Consider the following 15,459-nt stretch of genomic DNA (forward strand, 5'->3'; position numbering starts at 1 on the left):
CATTCAATTCCTCCAATTTAGTTACAAGTGTCTGCTGATTAACAATAGGCAACGCCAAGAATAGGAGGCCCGTTTCTTCAAAGCCCCCACCGCTCTCCTGCAAATTGACTTGATTCTACTCTTACAAGGGCCGCAAAAGCGAATTGATTTTTTTTCCAAGAATTTAGATAAATTACTTACTATCTGCAACTTTGTGAGCTTCCCAATATCTGGTGGCAGGATTTCAAAATCGTTGTCACTTAGATAGAGTGCACGCAGGGTGGCTGCAAATTAAACAGCAATATATAAACAGGGTGGCATACAACCCAAACCATTTGAGGCCTGATCAATAAAAAAGTGTCAGCTTTGATTAATAACCCTGACTTGGTGAAAAGCCTTTGACATACCCAAAGCTCACCATAATAACAAGCAGGTCAAACTTAGATTTACTGGCTTATTGTACTGTTGGGTCTGCTCAGGAAAACATCTATATCCAAAAGGACTGACACAATTAACAATTCCTATAACATTAGGCTCTGGCAGGCCACGGCACACCGTTTCAATGGGAGCCTGCCAGGACAGAAGCCATCACAGCTTATTAACTTCCAATTCCTAGTCATTATCGAAATTTGCATGTACAACCCACCCTCAAAAGCTCCCGATAGGCTTCACCCTCTGCCTCTCGTAGATGTCTGCAGAGAATAGCTGAGAAGTCATTTTAGATCGGGCTGGAGTACAAACACGGCAAATACAAGAATTCATTTTGTACAGATCTGGAACCTAAGAAGCTGCCTTATACCAACATAAAGCATTGGGTCCTCCAAGCTCAGGACTGCCTATACTGACTCGAAGCTACTTGCCTGGTTTTCAGACAGAGAATCGTTTCCCAGCCCTACTGGGAGATGCTGAGGATTGAACCTGTGATCTTCTGCATAGAAAGCAGATACCTGGACCAGTGAGCTTTGTCTATTCCTGCTTTATTCCTTTCAAGAAATGATAGCAAATTTGGGGGAAGTGGGGATGGGGGGGGAAGGATAACTTGGTTTCATTTTAGTTAATTACATTTTCATGGCTCCCAGATGGCTTAGTACACACCACACCCATCCCAACACTGAACATAAGGACACCGAAGGAAAAGCAGCCATTTCACCATGGAAAGATGCATTTGATGGAGACACAGCCTCCAAAGCTGGACCAAAATTGCATCGCTCAGTTGCAGATCAAACACGAACGCCACAGAGGCCATTAATGTCAATAGGTCTAGTTCCGGGGTGGGGAACCTTTTCGACCTGATGGGCCAAATCTTTATCTCCCCGCTGTGGGCTAATGTTAACCGGGTGTGTGTGTTTAGTTAGCCCCCAAGGACTGGGGGTTGGGTGAGTTCCCTGCACAGCATCTGATGCCGATGTTTATTTAATCTTGCTTTCTGCCAATCTAGATGTGCCTCTACCTGCCCCACAGCTGGTATCACATATGATATGGAGAAGGTGACTGTGGTTTGGGGGAAATGGCCCGGTGGGTCAAATTTGGCCCAGGGGGCCAGAGGTTGCCTACCCCATAGGAGCCAACTTCTAGGGGCCGAGGGGACTTGTCCCCCTAAAGTTGAGGAGTATTGCCATCCAAATGGTTGGTGTGTGTGTGTGTGTGTGTTGCATCATGTGATTGATTATGCAGGTTGAGGCTTGCCTGCCCCCCCATATTTTACTCATCTTGGCACCTCTGCTCCAGTGTGGCACCATGTTAGAGTCTCATGAGAGGGATTAAAACAGGGACAGCCAGCAGGTTGGCCTTCAGAAGCTGTTCAACTACAACTCCCATCAACCCTGACTTTTTACCGTGTTGGCTGGGTCTGATGGGAGTTGCAGCCCAACAACATCTGGAGGGCTACCCCTGGATTAAAAGGAAAGGATGGCTCATTTATTTGCTGCAGGCATCTTGGCAGGTAGAAAGGGGGGGGAATTAACTGGCCTAGCTGGTCTAGGGCAAGCATCAGCAGCCAGGAAGCTCTATATTTGCCAAAGGCGCTGCACGCTGAACCTAGGACTGATAAAGAATTGTTCGTGGAAAACAGATAACAACGTGGTGGCTTGCATTTCGTCGCTCGCATGGTGACCTTCTTAACTGTTCCAGCACTTGCCGAAGTTTTAGCTCAGTATGAAATGGAATAAAATTCAAGAAAATATGACCAAGGCGGTAGCTCATACAACACTCCTAGCCGTCCACTTACTCCCACCGAGATCAGGTGACTGTAGATCAAAAGGTACAGATTGCCGAGCTATGCAGAAATATTCAAGGCGGCTCATAGAAGGAGGCATATATCTCTAATATTCTTTTTTTAGAGTTCAGCCTCCCTCAAATAAATTTTACCTGCAGAAAGCAAAGCAACTTTTCAGGATGATTTAACACATTTTTTTTTTAAAAAAAGTTTCTTACTTAGATAGAAGAAGTTTCCGGGAAGGGAATTTTCGTTTAAGTTATTGTAAGTCAAATCAAGAACCTCCAGAGCTGGCAAGGAGCCAAATCCTCGTGGCAAGGAGTTAAGCCTGTTCATCCTAATGTTAAGAGAAGGATATGTAAGATATTATTTGGGATATGAAAGCAAACATGTTATTTTATTTAGTATATGCAGGCAACTGCTCATTTACATGTGTTCAAGGAACACACGACTGCACACACGGGCATCACCGCAAACCCAGAAGTGGCATAAAAGGGGGCAAAAGCAGCCACAAAAGAGCGCAAAAATGCTGCAGAAACAGCGCCGAGCAATCCCACAAGCTTTTGCAAGTGCAATCCCAGGAGCTCTTGCTCCTTTGAGGCCTGTTGAGAGTTGGAGTTTGAGCAAGGAGGTTTGGAGGATGTTTGCAGGCTTTTTCAGCGGCATTCCCAATATACACGATTTCACTTAAACGTGCAGTGCCTTGGAACGTAACTCCGGCATAAATGAGGAGTTGCCTATATCGCTTGTTTCTCTCTGTTAAGCCATTTTAGACTTTACTGAACACATTCCCTCTTGTATATTTGCTTTGGATGCTGCATAAGGTGACACACCAACATAACATAATCTAAAAGCCCATAAAAAGGGAAAAAACCCACCAATAACACAAGGAAACAAAAACAGCCACATTAAAAACTCACAATGGCTAAGGAAATGTCCTTTAAAAAGGGAAACGGTGCTTCCAGACTGTTGCTATTTTGGGTGGGATTCAATCACATACTGGGAAATTTAGGCTGTGCAATTACAGTTGATTGGAAAATCATGTGCAACAGATATGCTTCTCCAAAACATTTGCCTTTTTTCCAATAAAGGAAGTAATGGAGAAACGCACTGGAAAGTGTAGGGCAACAGTTTCTTTAGTGCAACACCATCTCACCTCCCAGCAAACAAATCAGAATGAATGCTGCTTAAATAACCAGTGTCGTCTAATATCTCTGCAAGCAAATCAGGATGAAGGCTCAATAGACAGTTCCCTGGGAAGAGAGGTTGATTGGTAAACCATTCTGAGAATTTTGCCTTGGTACAACTGGCTAGTTTCTGTACAAATACCGTACTTTTCTGTGTATAAGACGAGGTTTTTCCTTTAAAAAGTAAGTTAAAAAAATGTCTTATACACAGTCAGGGCATATTGGTGATGTGTGATTGGTTGATTTAGCTAGCCAGAGACTGCCAGCGGCTATTGTTCATGTTCTTGGTGGCTGTGAAAAGGGTTGGCGTTGATTTGCTGTCGCTGCGGCAGTTGGGCGGGCAATTGATGGCTTCTGCCGGTGAGTGGACATATGATAGGCAGCATTTTTGGGGTGAGCGATTTTTGGCAACCTCTCGTTGCTGCAGCAATTGGGTGGGCGATTGCTGGCTTCTGCTGGTGAGGGGACAGACGATTGGTGGGTTCTTTTGGTGAGTGAGTTTCCTTACCCCCCATAAAAAAAGCTCAGCAACTCTGGGAAATCCCCCCCCCCAATTTTATTAAGCTGGAGTCTCTAAAAATAGGGTCTAAAATAGGGGGCAGGTTATACACGGAAAAATACGGTATCTCTCTCCCTCTCCCCCAAATCCAGGCAACCAAGAGGCATCAAAAGAGTTCAAGAACTCATTCTAGCCAGGCAAACCCACTGGAGAGGTGAAGAAGGGCCACTGAGGGATGTAGCTGGGGGAAGGGCTGGGTCGAAAGCCCTGGAGGGCCACATTTGGCCCATGCCTGTCTTATTTTAATGTGTGTTGGAAGCCGCCCAGAGTGGCGGCGGGGGACCCGGCCAGATGGGCGGGGTACAAATAATAAATTATTATTATTATTATTATTATTATTATTATTATTATTATTAAGCATCCAAGCCACTGATCAGGACGGATACGCACCCCAGGTTCAAGTGCTTCAGCTTCTGAAGGCTGCTAATCTGAATTGGCAGCTCCTCGATCTGATTGTTGAAAAAGTTGAGTACTTCTAAATTCCGGAGGTCTGCAATGTTTGCAGGCACAGCTGTAAAGAGAAGCATAAGTCTCTCAAAACAACAACAACAACAGCATGAAAAATGCCACCCTTCCATATATGGACCAGAAATACTGTCTTTAACAAGGTCCAGAAAATTCATGCATGACAACTTATCTAATATTCATTGGCAGGCATCTATTAAAAAGACAGTAATATACCACTGGTTGCAAGGTGATGGAGAAAGATAACAAGGGTTGGCTGCTACTGACCTGCTTTCCCAAAGACACCTTGCAGACCATTGGGCAAGAGAATGACTGGACTAAACAGGACCTTTGCTTCACCTAGAAATAGCCACTCTTATGGGTGGAATCCAATTGGTGCCCTTCCAGTAACAGAAGGGTTCTTGATCCAGCAGGTGCCTTCACTGATGGAAGAGGATGGGAGGTGATTTTTGCCAAGTCCTCCCTCCCTGTGCGGCCCATCCCCATGCCATCTCCCACCCTGATGTGAAGGACCCCCAAACTCCATGGAACACACTTTTGGAGGGTGTTGGGGGGATCAAAATCCCTCCCACAGACACAAGGGCGTCCATTAGATCACACCCCATATTTGTATGTAACTAAATATGCACATATCTGCAACCTGGCAGAAGGAATGTTAAGTGATGCAGTGGAGGGAAGGGACCAGCAGAGGTCAGCAGAAAACATTATTTATTTTAATAAAATTTATGAAACTACTAATTGTTCAAAATATTGAAACCCCAACACCCTGGCCACTGTAAGGCTTAGCTCGTTGCACCCTGTGCCACCTTCATGCATTGCATGGCAATCAAGCAAGCTTGCTGAAGTTACATCTGTGTTCCAGAGGGTCATAACACATGCAAGGGAGCTACGGTATGTCAGGCTGGGGGGGGGGTCACTGGTGCAGGTACTCCAAGATACATGTGCTGTGCATAGGTTGCTGTTTTTTGAGCAGGTAACATGTTTCCTAGAAAGTTGTGCCCTGGATTCATCGTAATAACATAAGAAGAGTCTTTGGATCAAGCCAATGGACCATCACAATGGCCTATGGGAAGCCTTTAACAAAGGACGTGAATACAGCAGCACTCTCCCTGCTTGTGATTCCACAAAACTGGCATAGAGTGGAAGCAGAACATAACTATCATGCTAGTAGCCATTGATGGTCTTATCCTCCAAATTCCTCTTCCGAGGTCCTCCAAGTCGGTGGCCATCACTACTTCACCACCAGGCAGTGTCCACACATTCTCAAGCAGGAATTAGAATCCCCCGTTTTCCTTCTTTGAATGAAAGATGGAAAATCTTGGAACATTCTGAATACCATTTTGTCCCTTCTTACCAGTGAAGATGTGTTTACTATCCAACTGCTGCCTGTGTCAATTGCAAAGCCATACTCCATACGCCATTAACAATTGTCATTGATGGGCAGGGAAATTGGAAGGAAAACTATGTAAATCTGCAGATTGAGCGTGGGTATTCTTGCATCAAAAACACAGTCTCAAAATACACCTGGATTCCCACAGGGAACAACAAGAAGCGCACATCTATATGCTATAAATTGATCATATGGATGCCCTAAATAACATTTTTATTTGGCTCCATCATGAATAAAATAGAAGCAAAAAAAAGCATTCCAAATAAAATAGCCCATTTGGATTGCTGTTTAAATAACCTATTATCCCAAGGAGACATTCATTTAAAATTCAGTTAAATTGTAACAATTAAAGCTCAACTTTAAATAATGAGTTGTTCAGCCGGGCCATTTTTTGATTCGCGTCCCAGGAGGTAAATGCTGTGATCAATACACACACACACACACACACACACACACACAAGGTTACATCAGATTAGCAACAGATCAATGTGCTGATACTACCTAGAAATATGAAAAAAATACAGTTGCATGATATGAATACTACTACCCAGATAAAGATTAAAACTCTATATGGGTTTAATTTTCATGTGAGCTATTAAGGCGAAATCTAAGCAAGCAAATAATGTTTACATGTTTTGGGGGATTGTATCCATTCAAGCTTTCCACTGTATTATCACCCGAGGACACAATTTCAACATGATCCATATTCCAGTTAAACTGAATTCCTAAACTTTATGCCCATTCAGACACAACGAAGTCTATAGAAATAATTGGTTTGCATCCTTGTGTTTCAGATTATCTGGATAATGGATCTGGATGTCTAACAGCAATGTAGATAGCAGATTGAACAACATATACAGCCAAATAATTTGCAAAACTATCATCTAGGGAATATCTCATAACATAGGCATCACTCCCCATCCCATTAAACCCAATGAAACAAATATTTACACAGTAGAGTATGAGCCCTTCATTTCCTAGGTTTTTCTTATCATTACTTCCTTCAAAATTAAAAACTAAAAAATAGTCCAGTAGCACCTTAGAGAGCAACTAAATTTGTTCTAGGTATAAGCTTTCGTGTGCATACAGTGTATATTCTTCAGATACACTGGTTTCAGTGTACAGTGGTCCCTCGACTTACGGTATGAATTTAATCTGTCCCGAATGCACATTTGTAGGTCGACAAGTTTGTAAGTCGAAAAAAGCATTTTCCCTTAGGAGTTCATTGGAAACGGAAAAATTTGTAAGTCGAGTAAACCGCATCTAAAATTCATAAGTCGAGAAAACCCCATCTAAACCGCAACGGTTTTCCTTTCGGATGTCGGATGTCGGAAAAATGTAAGCATGCGACCTTTTTTTTCATTCGTAACTTGAAATTTCGTAAGTCAAGTACTTCGTAAGTCGAGGGACCACTGTACCTGAAGAAGTGTGCATGCACACGAAAGCTTATACCTAGAACAAACTTAGTTGCTCTCTAAGGTGCTACTGGACTTTTTTTTTTTTACTGCGTCAGACCAACACGGCTTCCTGTCTGAATCTAGATTACTTCCTTCAGTGTGTATGGAGGTCCTGGGCTGCCCAGGTGACAAGACACACACACACCCTGGCCTTGCTGATGTGGCCCAAAGGATAACAAAGCAGTATGTTTGGCACCAGCTTGGCTGCCGGAAGGAGGTGTACAAGGTGCCATCCAAGTGCCTTAGGGAATGCACTCCGGATTTGTGTAGGGTTTGCACCTTAAGACTTTTTCTCTCTCGGAGATATCCCGCAAGGCAGCAGAGGTCTAAGACTGAAGTTTTCCTTCTGTTAGATGGGTTACCTTCCCAGGTTGATGAGCCCCACCTGCTCCTCACTTCCCTCTACAGCATGTGCAGAAACTGCCTTCTGCCTAGGCCTGCGCCCCAGGGTGGTCACTTCGGTGCTGCTAATGCAGAAGCTTGACTTCACCCCTGGAGGCGCACTCTATTGTCTCTTGACACCTTCATTCAATACTGAAACCATTTCGAAATTATTCCCCATAGTTATACATTGGTGAATCTGCAGCCTACCTCATGGTGGTTAAATAAAATTTCCATCCATTGGCTATGCCGACTGCGCAGGGTTCTAGATTGTGCAGAAGCCTAAGTGACTACAGCAGGCTGCCCGCCTAGCAGCTACCCCTTTGACTAGTAGAGAGAGAAGTGTTATGTCCACGTAGCCGGAACAATCCTCAGGGAAAGGCTGGGTGAACAGTGTGCACTATGAACACAGGGAAAGCAAGCAAAAGGATTTGAGCCAAGGATGCCCCCCCAGCAACCCCACATCCCCAAACTGCACACAGTTGCAGCTCCCTAATGCAATTAAACCCTGTTCTGTGGGTACTGGCCGTTTTGACAGGATGAGAGATTATTTTACTCTCCTCACTAAATCAGTGCAATTTAAGAGGACAAACGATGCTAAATGTGAATTAAAGCTAGGTTATGCAGACTCTGTGCTGAATGGAACATTCCTCCTCAAGCCACTTTGGTGCGAGGGACAACATTTTATGACAAAGTCTTTCAAATAAAAGCTGCATCTTCTGGAAAATAACTGAAGATCTGAATGCATCCTGGATTAGAGCTGCAGCAGGGGTATTCAACACCTTCAGATATTGCTGGAATACAACTCCCATTAGCCCCAGCCAATGCTGATGGCAGTTTGCATTGTTAAGCTTTCAAAGTCTTAGATAACCCCTCTGATGACAATCAGTTTTTTTTTTACCATCTATTTCCTTACTGTTCTGATACATCCCCCTGGCCTTATCTCAGGCACATGAAGCTGTGTCCTAGATATTGTTTTGTCACCACCCCCTCAACCACCTGTGAAATTTACTAACCTTCCCATCATTAGTTCATTAATTAATAAACAAATCAGAAATGAAAACGTCACCTGAGGCTCTGCTTCAAATCCCCGGAAGCCAGGAAGGAAGACTGGTGTCAATTATAGGCAGGGCCTTTTATGTTGTGGCCCCTACCCTTTGGAATGCCTTTCTGAGCAGGGTTTTTTAGGTCCTCATTACTCTATTGCAATGGTTCTCAAACTTTTTCTCTCGGACGCACTTTCAGAATAAATTTGCTCATGCCACACCGCTTTTATCAATGAGAAATAAGTTAGAAAACAAAAAGGAACAAATCCTAGCAGTGCTTGATTTTGAACATAGCTGAACACAGCTACGTTGTAATATGATCGAGGGACACCCAGAAATTATAAAACAATGCAGCTACATAAGAACATGATTATTCCCAAAATATAATATTGATTGCCCTCGAATCTTCCTGCCACACTTGCCATGTTCTCCTATATACTCTTTTGAGAACCACATTGCTTCAGGTGGTTGCTGACGACGTGGCTTTTGTTATTGATGCAGTTTTTGGCAGTTTATGCTATTTTTGTGCTGCCAGGATTTGTTAAATGGGTTGGACAGTGCTAATTTTTAAAAAATCAGAGTATATACTAGAATTCAGGGATTATGTTTGCTTTGTTTAACTTTTATTACTATTTCTTAACCACCTCGATTCTTTTAGGAGAAATAGGTGGCACCTACTTTTTAACTAGGGGCGCGGGTGGCGCTGTGGGTTAAGCCACAGAGCCAACTAGGGCTTGCCGATCAGAAGGTTGGCGGTTCAAATCCCCGCAATGGGGTGAGCTCCCATTGCTCGGTTCCAGCTCCTGCCAACCTAGCAGTTCGAAAGCACGTCAAAGTGCAAGTAGATAAATAGGTACCGCTACAGCGGGAAGTTAAACGGCGTTTCCGTGTGCTGCTCTGGTTCGCCAGAAGCGGCTTTGTCATGCTGGCCACATGACCTGGAAGCTGTACGCCGGCTCCCTCAGCCAATAACGCGAGATGAGCGCCGCAACCCCAGAGTCGGTCACGACTGGACCTAATGGTCAGGGGTCCCTTTACCTTTACTTTTTAACCCAAACATATCCTGCCCCTCTTCTATCTTGGGACTCAGGGTGATGTGCACAGGGTTCCCAGGTGGTCTCTCATCCCAGCCAGATGGCTGGGGTATAAATAATAAAATCATCATCATCATCATCCATGCATTGACCAGACTAAGATCGCATCATCCTGGGACCAGTTCACGGGAGGGGGGCAGGTTATGTTTCAAGCAACATGAAGGCAATGTGTGCAGATTAACCTGGAATGTCAAAATGAAATTCATATTAAACCTTTTCCCAATGTTCAGTTTACATAGCAATGTGCTTCTCCCCCCCACAAGATTATATATTTTCTAAATCCCTTCAGCATGCGGCCTGACTAAAAGATGGTTATTGATTTTACTCTAAGCTTCAGAAAAAAGGACATTTTTTAGTTTAATGCATGAAAGATGGCTTGACACAAGTATTGTACAAAGATATTGCCAGCCTCTATTTTCATATAATTGAGAATGGGTTTGATTGAAATTTCAGCCGTCTTAACCATCTGAGCATTTAACTTGGAAGGATTCACATGAGGGAAAATGGATTAAAGCTATAAGCCTTCATATTACACAAGCATTTTTATTCTTATTTTTTAAGTCTGGAAGTCCTATGGCTTTTGTTTGCCTGAAGATGTTTAGATTAATTTTGATTGTGTTCAAACTAAAGTATGCCCTGCAAGAAAGCTCTCAACATCCCATTCAGGACTGATCTCATCCAGACCTTCCTAGCTGAAGCAAGACCAATGCATCATATATTTTCCAGCTACAGTGGTTCCTCGCTTAACGAATTCCCTGCTTAATGAAATTTCCGCTTAACGAAAGGATTTTTCGAGTGGAGGTTGCCTCGCTAGACGAATTCGTTTTATGAAAAATTCGTCTAGCGAATCGCGGTTTCCCATAGGAATGCATTGAAATTCAATTAATGCGTTCCTATGGGTGGCGCTGTGGTTAAACCACTGAGCCTAGGGCTTGCTGATCAGAAGGTCAGCAGTTCGAATCCCTGTGACGGGGTGAGCTCCCGTTGCTTGGTCCCAGCTCCTGCCAACCTAGCAGTTCGAAAGCACATCAAAATGCAAGTAAATAGGAACCGCTATAGCGGGAAGGTAAACAGTGTTTCCATGTGCTGCTCTGGTTTGCCAGAAGCGGCTTTGTCATGCTGGCCACATGACCTGGAAGCTATACGCCGGCTCCCTCGGCCAATAATGCGAGATGAGCACGCAACCCCAGAGTCGGTCACGACTGGACCTAATGGTCAGGGGTCCTTTACCTTTACCTTTATGGGCAAAAAAAAATTTGAAAAAATTCAATGCATTCCTATGGGATTCGCTAGACGAATTTTTCGTTATAAGAAAAGACCCGTGGAACGAATTAAATTCGTCTAGCGAGGCACCACTGTACAGTCTTGGCCTGCCCAGGATTGCTGTAACATAGGAAGCTTTCTTATACAAGTTCAGACCATTTAGCCTAGTAGGCTAATTTAGCCTAGAAAGGCTGCAGCTCTTCAGAGTCTTAGGCTAAAGTGTTTTTCACCACCCCATAACTGATCCTTTCAACTGGCAATGCCAGGGACGTAACTTGGAACAATGCAAAGCAATATCCCTTAACGTGCATATTGCTTTTTTGTGGCTCCAGAGTTAACACAGGCAGAGTTTCCCATTGTTATTTCTAATTCTGGACAGCAAACTGAAACGTATAAAGGTTTTCAATACCTCCATGTTAAACATAGCTGCGAAGGGCAGGCGTGAGACTGCTGTTTAAAATCCGAGCTGCTTACAAACAAATCTGACTTTTACTTAAGTACCCGCTTCTATTTATTTATTTATAGTATTGATATCCTGAATTCCCAGCACAATGCTTGCTCAAGGTGGCTTCTAAAAACAAGAAAATTCATCAAAAAGTAAATATACCATTAAAATCACACGCCAAAAATCAGTAGATGGAACAACCCCAGAAGCAAAGACAGCACTCCTTAAGAAAATATTCATTCCAATCAAATGAAATGCAGCTTTAAAAAGGGAGAGAGAAGTTTTCTGCCTCAACAGGATGCCATCATGGAAGGGATGAGGCAAATGTCCCTAGAGAGGAAATTCCAAAGTTTGAGTGTGGCCACTGAAAATGATCCTCTTGTGTTTTCTCTACCTGCAACCTCTTTCAAGTATGTGTTTCTAAATTCTGAAAGGGGAAATTGTATAGATCAGGGATGGGGAACCTGCAGCCTTCCAGATGTTGTTGGACTACAACTCCCATCCTCCCTGATCATTGGCCATGCTGGCTGGGGCTGATGTGAGTCCAATAACATCCACAGGTTCCCCTGTTTTGCTCAAATGCCTGGATCCACTTCTTCCTTACATAGCTGTCAACTTTTGGATTTGAAAATAAGGGATCAGCAGCCTCACCTGTCCCAGGGACAGTCTACAGTATATCTAACAATCCAGGATAGCAGCGGGAAACGGCGCTGGAATAAGGGAATTTCCAGCAAAAAAAAAAAGGGGGGGGAGGTTAACAGCTGTGGCTTGGAATAAGGGAGTTTCCCGCAAAAAAAAGGGAGGGTTGACAGCTATGCTTCTGAACCACAGGTTCCCTACCTGTGATATTAATGCAAAGCAACCAGACAACTGTGGAACAGACTGCGCAACTGGCCAACAAGTGCTTGCTCTTAACATCTGAAGACAGAGAGCGGAATGAAGCCAGCAAAATCCTAGAACAGGTATGGTTATAGAATTAGGGTCTATCAAAGATGGAACTGCAAGTTGCCTTATAACTCACAAAAAGCATTCAATAATAAACTCCTGCAGACAGTCACAAGTTTCCTGAAGTTTCACGAAGTGGCTTTTAAAGAAATAATAATAATCTCAATAGTGACCTCCACTGGACAAGTTAGACAATGCTTCTGTCTTAGGGAAAAAAAATCACTTCACGAACAGCACTTCTTTAAAAAAAGAGGGAAACAAAAATAACTAACCTTCTGAAAATGTCATGTGCATCAACACCAGCAATTTTTCACATAAATTAGGTCCAAAAAGTGACCTCTCAAAAGTATTTGCAATCAGGTTGAAAGTAATAGGCTAGGTAGTTTACGACAACCCTGAACAAAGTTGCAAACCAAAGAGTCACTCCTAACAAGAAACAGATAGAGTGGCAATAACGAAGAAACAGATATATTTATTAATAAACTGTCTGGTGAGAAGAGAAGAAAGGGAAGTGGCAGAGGCCTTCTTCTAACACGACTGCATACCTCCAGAAACCAGGACGACCTAGTCCAATTGAAAGCTGGAGCAGACCATTGAGTAACTTGAAAACTGCTGAACTCTGACAAAAGATATTGGTGGTCATTCTTGGATAGAAGACAGTTTAAGAGAAGGAAAATAGGACCTTGACGGTCCAGAATTCTAATGGAGAAAGCTGCAGAGATGTGAGCCTCCAAGGAAGCAAAATGAAATATGTATGTGGCTCAGCTGGTGGATGTAACCCTCCAGATGTTGCTGAGTTACAGCTCTCATCACCCCTGGCCACTGGTTATGCTAGATGGGTCTAATGGGAGCTAGAGGCCAACATCTGGAGAGTAGCAGGTCCCCCACCACTGTGCTAAGCAGTGATCTTCAGAAAACTCTTTCCAGCAACTAGAAGAGGAAGAAAAAGTGGGAAGTGATTGAAAAGTGCTACAACTACCAATGTCCTTGGCCCGTTCAAGTTCCCAATAATAAGAGCTTCTGCTCTCCCACTATGGATCTCAGTGGTCTTCAGAGACCCAAGGGGTTCACTTTCCTTTGGAAAAAACGTGGTGAGATGTTCACTCAGATTAGTTTAGAGCCCTCTGAGATCAATTTATTTAATCTGCCTTGTTTCCCCATTAGTCCCTCCACCATCAAGTCCCTCCACCACCTCTCCTTTCCCTCAGTTGCCCCTTGCCCTCTTCGCTCACTACTAGGGTGCCTAGCCCCAGAACTTCTGCCTTTTTCTTCCTCCCATTGTGGCAAGACTTGCTCTGAGCCTAGATCTTTGCTCTATTCTTCTTCTGGTACGCCTCCATCCTTGCTCCCTCCCTGCTTGGAATCCCCTCTAAATGGGCCACCCACTATGTGTTTCTCCACCAGCCGAGTCAAGAGTCTCTCTTCAAGGCCACCCTGCCGGCCTTTCCTAGTCTGTTTGCCTTACCTCTGCAGCTAACTGTTGGACTGAGCAGGGATCTGCTGCACTAGTCATTCCTGACCACGCTTAATGCAAGCATGGTGCAACGGATAGCATGTCAGACCAGGTCTGAATCCCTTAGCCAAGATTCGCACGTTGGTACAGCTTACTCTCAACTCAAACCTATCTTGCAGGATGTTGTTATAAAAAAATAGAGGGGGAAGCAATGCCCATGGGTATCACTGGTGGCAGAAGTGGTCTTGTGGGTGGAGGGAAAATGAAGGGACTGAGCTTATTTTGTATGTTTTGTATGTTTTGTTTCTACAAAAATCAATAAAAATTATTATTAAAAAAAATTGAGGGGGAAGAACCATTTATGCAATTTTGAGGAGGGATATAAATGTAATAAATGAAAAATTTAAAATTAACCATAATCGTCAGTAGTAATATCTAAAGGGCCTCCAAAACCTTGTTGAGATGTCTCCAGACTTTGGGAACCCAGTGGAACCCCGCACATGTCTACTTAGAGGTAAGCAGGACTTGCTCCCAGGCAAGATGTAGAATATTCCCCCTCTTTGCATTATCCTTTCAACAAAAATATATGAGCTTACTTGCTTTGCTTGGTAAGTTTGTTACCTGTTGCTTTAGGCTCTCATTCATACCTTTGGATTGGATCCAATCCATCCTATCTAGGAAAGAGTTAATTTTCTTTCTCTTTTTCTGAAAGGACTATTATTGGTCAAGTAGAAACTAGTTGAAACAATTCCTCAAATTTCATGGTTGATTGCCACAGATATCCAGAAAGATATATAATTCGATGTGCAACAGCTCCTAAAATCTCCAGAAAAGCATTATAGCACAGCAGATAAGGAAGCGAAGGTTTAAGGAAACCGAACCTTATTTGAAGAATTTGCATTTAAAATCTATAGTGACCCCCCCCCCCTTTGCTGCTGCCTCCTTCTCTTTTGGTCTTAATAGCTTGAAATCATGCATATTTTCCCCAATGACAGATGCATACAAGCATATTCTCCTTTGCTGATCTGTGGATGAGGCAGACACTAGTGTGCCTACATGTGGCAGATTTATTGATAGAAAGATGAAAAGCACGCTAAGAAAAATGCATTAAAAATGGAGATGTGAAAGCAAAAGAACGAAAGCAGGACATCGTGACTTACTGTAATGATATAGGGCTGGCCGTTTTTGGCAGGGTGACGGATGAAACACTGAATTGTATCCAACTAAGAGTAGACCCCATTTGAAATGCATGTCGCTATGTTAGGGAGGCCCACTGATTTCAGTGGGTCTACTCCAAGTGTAACTTGCATTGGATACAACTTACTAACTGGAAAATACTGGACACCATTCATGCATATTTATTGCCTAAGAAAATGGACATATTTACTATAAACAACAGAACAGCAAAGCAGGCACACTCATTTATATGCCAGAAAACCAGTAAGAGATGCTAATATGACCTTAGTGGGGCATATCAAGTGTCATCGACACTGTTTTCTCCAAGTCATTTTGAGGACTCTCTACTCAGACAATTAATTGTATCTTTTTAAGGGATTAGGTCAAGGGTGTCCAAAGTGACA

At 43.3% G+C, this 15,459-nt stretch overlaps 1 protein-coding gene across 1 annotated transcript in view; it reads right to left on the reverse strand.

Annotated features, from left to right (window-relative positions):
• Window positions 1-15,459, reverse strand: part of RSU1 (Ras suppressor protein 1) — a 66,253-nt gene that overhangs the window by 41,965 nt on the left and 8,829 nt on the right. Inside the window, exons 4-6 of the mRNA XM_035129135.3 lie at window positions 4,331-4,451; window positions 2,413-2,531; window positions 181-263 (exon numbers count right to left, since the gene is read on the reverse strand). Coding sequence (XP_034985026.1) covers window positions 181-263; window positions 2,413-2,531; window positions 4,331-4,451 — 323 coding nt within the window. The remainder of the gene's footprint in view (window positions 1-180; window positions 264-2,412; window positions 2,532-4,330; window positions 4,452-15,459) is intronic.

The sequence above is a fragment of the Zootoca vivipara genome, chromosome 11 (assembly GCF_965207765.1).
Source record: "Zootoca vivipara chromosome 11, rZooViv2.hap1.1, whole genome shotgun sequence".
NCBI classification, from domain to species: Eukaryota; Metazoa; Chordata; class Lepidosauria; order Squamata; family Lacertidae; genus Zootoca; species Zootoca vivipara.